Source organism: Citrus sinensis, chromosome 5 (genome assembly GCF_022201045.2).
Source record: "Citrus sinensis cultivar Valencia sweet orange chromosome 5, DVS_A1.0, whole genome shotgun sequence".
NCBI classification, from domain to species: domain Eukaryota; kingdom Viridiplantae; phylum Streptophyta; class Magnoliopsida; order Sapindales; family Rutaceae; genus Citrus; species Citrus sinensis.
The window spans coordinates 25,387,463-25,398,261 of NC_068560.1; the positions used below are offsets into that span (position 1 = coordinate 25,387,463).

The following is a 10,799-nucleotide window of genomic DNA, read 5'->3' on the forward strand; positions in this document are numbered from 1 at the left end:
CAAATCCACGTATGCAAGAAGGTAATTTAAGCAAAACGAGGGGAATTAGCACATGCGGTGCTTGAAGGTTAGGATACAGTCATCAAAGGTGTACATGCAGTACAATTACTAACAACACAAGTGGGAACCAATGCTGTGTACTTGTTCGCCCCATACGCTTAGGTTCGCCTATATAAGCATAGCATTAAGTCCCTTCACCTAAATCCGATGCATATTAAAGAGAGACGATTGGAAACATCATCTCTCACTTACTTTATTTCCATTTGATAATGGAGAGAACAGCTTCAATCAAGTTGGTAGCCCTTTTAGCTGTTTTATTCTGTAAGAGTCTTTAATTTCAACTGGAATCATAAGAGTTATAGTTTGTTAGCCAATTACTTAGTAATCAGACAATTGAATGTTAATTCATGGCTAGCTGCTGCATGCGCGCAGGTTTTGTCAATGCAACCAAATCAAGAGGAGTGTGAGTCTATACATACTGTGATTAATTGCTACTCAAGATCTGGTGGACAAATAATCTACTTTGCACGTTTAGTTTATAGTTTATTCCTCTAACTGATTCTGTTTCTTGTTCCTTCCATATTGGTATTGGTCGACGGATCACATAGCCCAACGGTGAAAGCAGTTGCTTATGTTATTAGCAAATGGGGTCCCAAGGGAATTCTCCATTTTAAACAGGAAGGAGATGGTAATTTAATTACTAATTAATTTTAGTTGATTCTGAAACTTGTTGCCCTTTTTATTTCATTTCTAAAATCTAAATTAACTAATTTCGCTGCTCGTTTGTTTGTTGTTTTTTTATTTTTTATCTTTTCCCCTATTGTTCCAGGCCCAACAACTATAAAGGGGACACTCTATTACCTTTCGCAGGGTGCTCACGGATTTCATATACACGTCTACGGGGACATGGCCCATTTCTGCCAGTCAACTGGTATGGCCTCTTGAAACACATACGTAAACTGGGGGTAATCAGGATTTGTAAACTTGTGGCGGAACCAGCAATTTAGTTTTACGAGAGATATAACGTAAAACTTGTGAAAAAAAATAGGGGGACAAAACATTAAATATGCTTAATTAGAAATTGGTAAAATTTCAATTAATCCTTTATTTTTCTGAATGGTTTAATTTCTTAATCCTTTATGCTGTAGCTCCGCCCTTATTATATCATTATTTCCACATCTGTTTGCAGGCGATCACTTTAACCCATTTCGCAAACATCATGGTGGCCCAGAGGATTGGATTCGTCATGCCGGTGATTTAGGAAATATCTATGTTGGTTTTGATGGTACGTATGTGTTGCACATTTTATCATACTCACTTTTGCCGATTATGTATGGTGAGTGATATTTGTCGATGTGGTTCAGGTAAAGCCAAGATCAACATTGTTGACAAGCATAAGCTGGTACTTTTTCACATAATCATTCTCAGGATGGACGTCCTTATTTTATAAAATGCCGATTTAGTGGTTTTCTACATTTTAAAAGATTTTTATAAAATTTAATACAACATTGTAAAATGTTAAATCTACATTTTAAAGGTACCGACGTTTGCACCGGAGAATAGACTCATGTTCGTATCGTTCTATGTTCATGAACTTGACTAATGATATTTATCGCTTCACTGGTCCAATTTATACAATTGCAGATTCCTCTTGTTGGGCCAAATTCCATTATCGGAAGATCTGTCGTGATACACGACAAGCATGATGATCTTGGCAAGGGTAAAATAGAATTATCAGATCATCATCAAGTTTTGAAAGGAATTTTTTTTTTTTTTTCCTAAGTAGAGGGTTGAGTAATTAAGCCATCTATAGCAAATTTATGTGTCAAGCTTCGTTTTGGCCGAAGCAAAAATCTATAATTAGTCATGAGTACGTTTTTTCTACCCTTATCTGCATCCTATTTATGAATGTCCTTCTGTTCTGTAATAGTTGGAAATTACCACAGCAAAAAGAATGGAAATGCTGGTGACAAAATAGCTTGTGGTAAGTATATATACATACTGGAATAATTTGTTAGAGGGTGCGTTAAGTAATTTCACGAGTTATGTTATCGAGCTAGTGATTATTAATCATTAATTTATAATTTATTTGTCTTAATTTGCAGGCGTCATTGGTCTCCAAGCATGAATGGTCTCGGTTTGGACTCTATATTATAAATACTTTATCTGATGTTGAATAAAGTTTAGTTAATATGCTTGAGAGTGACTTGATAAGAATGTTATCTGGAATAAGATCAGCTAAAACTTTGTGGTGTATTTTTTGGTTGGATGGTTTTGTTATGATCTCTCATCTTAAGAATTTGGTCTAGTTTATATTCTACAACCGAGGTAATTGAACATTAACATAGTTTAAGCTTCATAATTATCGGATGAGGTAGTAATGGTATGAAAATGTTTGTTGTAATTGAGACAATAGAAAAGTTTGTTGATATACCATTATTTTGACGAAATTACAATTCGAAGAGGTGGTGATGATGATGATGATGATATGTACATATATATATATATATATTTTTTTTTTTTCCAGAAAGATTTTTCGGAGTATGTGAAATTTTGTGACAAACGAATTTGTCCATTAACTCTTTGATAAGTATTAACTTGGCTAATGGCTACGATTTTGGAACGTAATCTGCAATAAATCACTACAAATCTTTTGGATGAATTTGGAATTATAACTAGCAAGACCGTGTTTAATAAAAACAGTGCGCCGAAACTATAAAACTTAGAATTATTGTAATGATCCCAACAGATCTAACATTCATCTGTCGAAAAATATAATAATAATTATACTAATTATAAAATTCATCATCCTATAAATGAATATCATATAGTTAGGAAACGAATTGTCGACCAATGAGGGGATCCAAATTGGTAAAATTTCAATTCGGTCTTTTATTTTGTTTAATCTGTGGCATAGCGGATTCTCAATCAGGTGATCATTTTAATCCATTCGGCAGACAACATGGTACCAAAGCGGATTCTTGCCCGGTCTGGACCCGAACAATGTGGGCCGGGTAATATCTGGCCTGGGTATGAAGACGGGCCGATCCTAGATATTATTTGATAAACTCGAGGCTCAGTTCGAAACCTAGATTTTTTAAAAAAATATTATAAAATATATATTATTTTAAATATTTATATTTGTTTAATTCATCTGTTACATATATGTAAAGTTTTAAACATTTACAGTTTATATTTTTATGTCTAATTTCATTGAAATAAATTTAAAAATTATATAATTATAAAAAACTTAAAAAATATACATTTATAATATTAAAAAGTATAAAATTTGAGTACTCGGATTAAAACCCGGCCCGAGTGACTAAAAATGACATCCGGACCGGATTCGAGCATTACGATACCCGAACCTGGGTTTTGCCAACCCTACATCATGCTGGTTGTCAAGATCGGTGTCTGTTCTAGATATTCAAACTTTGAATATCAAATTCAAACTTCTAGATATTCAAACTTTGAATATCAAATTCAAAATTCTAGATATTCAAAGTTTGAATTTTGAATTTTGAAAAATAATAAATAATTGAAAAAAAATACGTGAATAATAGCCAAGATTTTGGCTATAAATAGAGGGGTTCATTCCCTCATTTGATCATCCAATTTTGAGAAGAGTTTTCTTGTATTTTAGAGAGTTTAGAGACCTTGAAATTATAAGCTCTTATTATAGTGATTTGAGTGTTTGGGTGTATTGGGTTTTGGGTAGTGAGCTAAAATACTACAATACTTGTAACTTCTTTTCACTAGTAAAATATTTTCCTTCTGTCTTCGCCCGTAGACGTAGGCTAAAAGCCGAACCACGTAATTTCTGGTGTCCTCTTTTGTGCTTGTTCTTTATTTTTCTTCCAATTTCATTTTAACTGCGTGTCTGCTTCACCTATCAATTTTCTTAACAATGGTGGGTGAAGCAGACACGCAGCTAAAATGAAATTAGAAGAAAATTAAAGAACAAGCACAAAAGAGGACACCAGAAATTACGTGGTTCGGCTTTTAGCCTACGTCCACGGGCGAAGACAGAATGTAAATATTTTACTATTGAAAAGGAGTTACAAATATTATAGTATTTTAGCTCACTACTCAAAACCCAATACACCTAAACACTCAAATCAGTAGAATAAGAGCTTATAATTTCAAGCTCTCTAAACTCTCTAAAATACAAGAAAACTCTTCTCAAAATTAGATGATCAAATGAGGGAATGAGCCCCTCTATTTATAACCAAAATCTTGGCTACTATTCACGTATTTTTTTCCAATTATTTATTATTTTTCAAAATTCAAAATTCAAAGTTGATAATCAAACTTTGAATATCTAGAATTTTGAATTTGATATTCAAAGTTTGAATATCAAAGTTTGATATTCAGGAAATATCAAGACTGGTTTTGATGTTGCGTATAATGTATGTACATGTGTTGCATATATTATCATATATTGATTTTTTTTATCATTTTATAATTAATTCTATCGTTTATGGCATAGAGTTAGCCAAAAAGTTCGTACGATCCATTAACAAGACACGAACTCACACGATTAAAATGATTATTGGGTTGATTTTTATCGGGTTGGATTGTTAATTGGGCAATCCATTAAAATCCATTTCATAGGAGTAGGGTTTGGACTTAAGACTAAAAACTTATTTCATCCATTACCCATTGACATTTAATATTAATAATTTAATAAATTCATAACTTGCATTATAAATTTTAAAGAAAAAATAAATTGACTATTTATGTAAAGTTATGAGAAACCTCTAAAATTTCTAAGTATTTATTGTAAAATTTTAGCCACCATTGTACATTTGTATTTATCTTCTAATGCAACAAAATGTCATTCTATAATTATTTTTTCACCTAAGATTTTAATCAATGATGTTGGTGCCTAAAACTAACTAGTTGATTTTTTGCATATTACTTGATGATGTTAAACAATAAGAATATTGTTAGAGTGCAATTTATGCACTAGTTTTGCATTATTTACTTCCCTTAATATCAATGTTTTGCACTTAATAATAGTGATTTACTTGTGTTTTACTTTTGTAGGTGCAATTCTATTGATTGATGATAAAATTGAGCTATAAGATGATGTTTAAGAATGATTGTTCTCTTGGAGAAATTATGAGCGTCAGAAGAACTTTGTTGATAAGGCGTGGGCGCGTGCTGTCAACTGCGGACCTGCAGTTTTAGTTTAACGTGTTTTGTATTTTTGGTTATTTTTGTAATTACGAATTTAATATTTCAGATATTAGGATTTTATTTTAAATAGAATTCTAAAAGAGAAGAGAGAGAGAGTATTTAAGGGAGGAATCTATTGTGAAAAAGGGGGATTTTTTTGGGATTGGAAAAAAAGAAAGAAACCCTAGATTTAATTTTTCTCTTCTCTCTATGAAGAACTAAACCTATTTTTCTGGTTGAAGGATAACGGAGTTTTGATTCATCACTACTGTGAGATCTTTCTTGTGCTTTAATTGTTTTATTGCTTTTTGGGTATTTGTTTATTCTCTGAATTAGTTTCATGATTATGTTTGTTAATTAGGTAATTGGCCACTATTTAATTATCAACTTAATCTATTGTCAATTAAAGGATTCATCGTATGAAGAATTTAATGCTTGTGACAAATAACATAGCAGAGAGTTGTGTTGTGAGAATAAACAATCTAATTTAAATGAATCATCATATGTGTTGATTAGGATTTGGGTCTCTCTGGTTTTTCAGGCTGTCAATTGATTAAATTCTATGATCGTATCTAGGGTTGTCTATTGATTAGGGAAATAACCAACGGCCGTACCTTGGTTATCGACTAGTTAAGGAGAGATTGGCTATTAAAGGGTCTCAGTAGCTATAACCGGTCTATTCATGAGTAATAATAATCTATATTTGAATCAATGATCAGTAATCGAATCAAGCTGAGTTAATTCCTTCAACCAGAGCTTTCTCCAATTTGAATTACAACTTTAATTTGCATTCTTGTTATTTTAATTTGATTTTTATTATTGTCAACAATTCCCCCATTTTACGTTTTACGTTTCAAAAGGATTTAATTAATTACCGATCTCTGTGGACACGACCCTGCTCAATCACTATACACAATTTATTTAGAGTAGGAATTTATTTTTGTTGGCTTCGACACCCATCAAATATTAATATTTTCTTTTTTTTTGGTAATATATTTTTAAAGATCTTTATTTTACAAATTGCTATTTTTGTTTTAAACTAAATATATGATACCAAAAATAGTGAAATAAATGAGTTTGTTCGGATGACAAGTTTTGTGTAAATTTTATTGAACTCGTAAGTGCACGAATCTATTGTAGAATAAATTAATTGTGACGAGTGTCGATCCCATGAGGAGGTGGATTTTAATTGTGTGTAGAATTAATTTTTCTAAATGGGTGGTTGGATTTATGGTAAAGATGATTTGGAATATCCTAACATTTAAATTGAAATGGCAAAATTAAATTAAAGTGGAAACTATAATAATTGAAGCGCTTGGGTATCTGGATCTATATCAATATGCACTATGGGCTAAATATTTCTTATTAATGCCAATTAAATCATGAGGGGGTTTCCACTCGTCATGAACCTCACTCTAATCAATATGGTGCTAAGGACTTACCGTGCCAAATAATAATAACCTTGTACTAGGGAGCCGGTAAAACCAAGGCGGTATGTAAACAAGATTATTACTATTTGTCAACGAAAAGTCAAAACATCCACAAAAATTTAAGGGGAAGAGAAAATAAATTTACCAAATAAACCCCATGGCACATGTTGAGACTTCACCTTCAACCCAAGCTTGAAAGAAAATTAACTACTCATAATTGAACTAGGGGCAAAATGAAAATTTATTAAAATACGTAGAAAATACAAGATGGAGAATGAATTACAAAAAATGGAGAATTACAGAAAATGGAGCCCAAAAATGGATTCAGAGATGCCAAATTAGGGAGGAGAGGCCCTTTTTTTTTTATAGATACATTGAGTAAATCATGGTCATCGGATTAAAAATAATTTGGACGCTTAGGATTGCGCCACGTCATCAGTCAACAGTACGCGGTTTGACCACGCGATTTGAATAGTCAACCGGATTGAACAGTGACGCGGTTTGGTTGAAAATAATCATATGTATATGTACCGTACGCACAATTTTTTATCCACTAATATGCTACCACGTCACCAATCAACAGTGCATAAGAATTTTCCCTAATGGAATCGTGACACCTCATCAGTCAATGCCACATCATCGGTCAATGCCACGTCATCATTTCGTATGTGTGAACAGTGTCGTGAACAGTAACATGGACAGTACCGTACATGTGAATAGTATCGTACATGTGAACATTGACATTTTTCCTTTTATGCTCCTCCTAAGGTTTTCGACTGTCCTGAGTTCAAAAGTGATGTCCGTCTTGCCATCTGATCTCTCGTTCATTGTGAATTGACCATGATGCTCCTAAAATATATAAAATACTTAATTAAAATAAAACACACATAATTAAATTACAAGAAGCTTAAATATACATTTTCTAACACTCAACACACCCCTCAACCAGCTTATTGCTAGTCCCTAGCAAATAAAGCAAAAATAAAATTCAAACCGAAAATGATTTTTTTTTAAACACTCGTGTTTATTCAATCAGACTAATGATAGCAATCAAATAAAAGTATAAACATTATCTCCAGTCTAAAGAAATATCACACCCACATCAACCATCCACATGAATAAGCCCAGTAGACTTTGTCGCAGCTGCATTAAAAAATGACATGTCAAACCCCAAAATCTCACTGGTAGTAGTGACACTCTCATAAAGAAATTAAACCCAAAAAATAGTCACTCGAATGAATGGTAATTAAGAGAAAATAATAAAGAAGTAATATCACACGTTCTCCTCAAGATGAAAGAAATATGCCATAAGCTTAGAAATAATATGATCTCAAGTCAAACAAAATGCTAGTTAACCTAATTTATTTATTTATTATTTTTTCTCTTTTTTTTCTTTTTTTTTATGCACCACTACATCTTTTTAGCCCATATAACTAGTTTCTACTTCAGACTATAGTTCCCTAAAATCAAGAATGACTTTTATTAGGACGTAACGTAGGATAGGGACATGGCTAACAAATGAGGAGAAATAAGGAAAACAAAGTGTATATTTGAGAAAAATGTAGATTTTTTTTTTTGGAAGTTGCAAGGTGGATTTCACCTATTATTGTTATTTTTTTTTCTTTTTTTAAAACAACAAATTTTTGTTGTTTTTTGTTTTTTTTTTTTTGCTTTTATTTGGCACAACTTCACTGAACAAAATAATTATTTACATTTTTCTCAAACATAAATAGGTGATGAACTTGTAAGATATCGAGTAATACTCCAAATCGGAGTGGGTCAAGATGATAAGTTGACAAAGAAAAGTTTTTTTTTTTAAAGGCTCAATATGGTTGACTATGGATATTTCACAAAAGGGATGGCTAGAAAGGCTCAAACGGGTCAAAGATGGCCTTTCCATCGTCTTTTAGGACTCTAAATAATCTTCCATATCTACTAGTTAGATGGACCTCAAGATGTAGCAACACACATTTTTTTCTTTTATTTATTTATTTTTTTTATTTTTATTTTTTTAGGATTGACTCAAAGAAAATCTAGAGATCATGTATAAAATAATAAACCACTAAGCTGTATGAAAACTGGGCAAAAAGGGATTACTCTCCAAGAAAAATAACAGGCTCAAAAACTCACTTGGTATTCATTATGACATGTGCATTCCTTCAAGCAACTCATATTTGTCTTCAACATCAACATGTAGAGTAGCAAACATAGCGTAACATTACTTAAGACCAAAGATAATACAAATACTAAAATTTGAAAGTCATCATGTCATCCAATGTTAAAAAATCACACAATTTTTTTTTTAAAACGACAGTCTATTCCCTCAACCTATTCTAAACTTGAAAAGAAAATATGCATACAGAAAGGTGAAAATGATGCAGAAAAGTTAATTAAAAAAATGACACTTAAAATGATAGAAATAGAAAAAGATTTTTTTTTTAACTAAGAAGATGCGTTTCTAGAGTAACTATACTCCATATTCAGCCATCTTTGACTCAAAAAATTTGAAAGTGTATATTTATAAAGGAGAAATTAAAAAGAATAAGTTAAATGATTGTAAAACTTAATAAAGAAAAAGAAAATGTCTGGAATTATTTATTTATTTTAAAATAAAGAAGATGCGTTTCTAGAGTAACTACACTCCATATGCAGCCATCTTCAACACGAAAAGTTAGACACGGTTAATCTCTACAACAAAAAATTGGTAAAAACTTAACCAAGATTTCACAATTGTCGACTATTCCCTCTCCCCAATCAGAACGAAACATTGTCTTCAATATTTTAAAGAAAAGAAGTAGAGTTTAGAAGACATCACCTGGGTGGTACAACACAGAAAAAAATATTTACAAGTGGAGAGTTAAATCTAATTTGCACTTCTTACTGCGGCTACTATTACCATCATTATTTGGACGCTCCAACACAAAGGTCTAGGGGTCTGGCTCTGGTCTATAAGCTTATAACAGATCAAGTAGCTCATTAGCAGTGCGAGCACAAATAAAAAGCTTTTTCACTGTGGAAGGAATGAAATAGATTTTTATTGCATGGTTAAGAAACGCGATGAAGCCATCATAAAAGTTATTGACATTTAACAAACCGATAGGTTTCTGATGAATGTGCAGATGGGCCCAAGATGCTAATGTGATAAGTGCCTCTAGAGTTGCAAGATCTCCTAGTAGGAAAATAAAAGTATCAATATGATTAAGCATTTCAGTTATTCTTTCTTGCATACCTGAGACGATTAACTCTTCTCCCGTCGGTGAGTCGGACAAATTGTCCAAAGGTTTTAAGGCCCTTGGGATGATGCCTAACACTTGGCTTCCTCTGACAAAAGCAGCTTCTGAGACCATTTTGGATAACCCTCAGTTACCTTCTCCATACACCAAGTGTAATTTTCTCTCCGCTATGCTTCGACCAAGATCTATGACTGCCTCAACAAACTCTTTATGCTTGCCATAGTTAAATCCAGAAAGTACACAAATGTTCTTGAATTGTTTGTTGGGAGTAGCTGCCATTGGGATACTTCTCAAAAATAATTTGTGAGTGCTTAATAAAAAATCATATTTAAAGATATTGGTGACAGTGGGTCACAACTGTAAATGAGGTAGCATGTCAATGTCAATTAACGTGTAAAGCACATGGCTCGAGAGTCAAAAAACAAACATTAAAAAGAAAAAGAAACAATGATAAAATAAAACTATTAAAGACAATAATGCAAATGATAAAACAACAGTGAAATAAAACAACAGTGAAGTAAAATGATATTTACAGGTAGTTGTGACTATGGCTCACATCTTCCTCTGGTTTTACGTCCAGAAATGACTTGAACGCCCTCTATGGGTCGAGGATAGGCTTCCCATCTAAGTTTCTTATAAACTGGCAAATAAGGTCGTTTATAGTCAGATTCCCGAGACTATATCGTGCATACTCTTTCTGGAATAATGACCATAACGGGAGAATCACTCCTTACACATATCCACTGGGATGCGTTTCAAGAGACAAAAAGATATCATTCAATGACTCGTTATTCAACTCATCCCTAATGAATTGAATCTTATCTTCCCTATTATCAGACACCATTCCTAAAGAACATGGTTTTTTTATTGCATCTCATTCTGGCACACTTATGACAAGCAACAAAAATTCTTTGAGCTCGTCGTTTTCTTGCATAATTTCCTTTACCACAACCAG

General features: G+C 32.4%; 1 protein-coding gene across 2 annotated transcripts; it reads left to right on the plus strand.

Annotated features, from left to right (window-relative positions):
* The first annotated feature begins 210 nt into the window (after positions 1 to 210).
* Positions 211 to 2,256, plus strand: LOC107176236 (superoxide dismutase [Cu-Zn] 4A-like). 2 transcript variants are annotated; one of them, XM_025095908.2, is made up of 9 exons: positions 213 to 321; positions 433 to 463; positions 609 to 688; positions 830 to 931; positions 1,190 to 1,285; positions 1,365 to 1,402; positions 1,645 to 1,720; positions 1,931 to 1,984; positions 2,106 to 2,256. In XM_025095908.2, the coding sequence occupies exons 1-9, from the start codon at positions 270 to 272 to the stop codon at positions 2,126 to 2,128; spliced, it is 552 nt and encodes a 183-aa protein (XP_024951676.1). In that variant the 5' UTR covers positions 213 to 269; the 3' UTR covers positions 2,129 to 2,256. The 2 variants fall into 2 exon arrangements, with proteins under 2 accessions (XP_024951677.1, XP_024951676.1); XM_025095909.2 differs by lacking the exon at positions 1,645 to 1,720 and having other exon boundaries at positions 211 to 321.
* Positions 2,257 to 10,799: the final 8,543 nt, after the last annotated feature.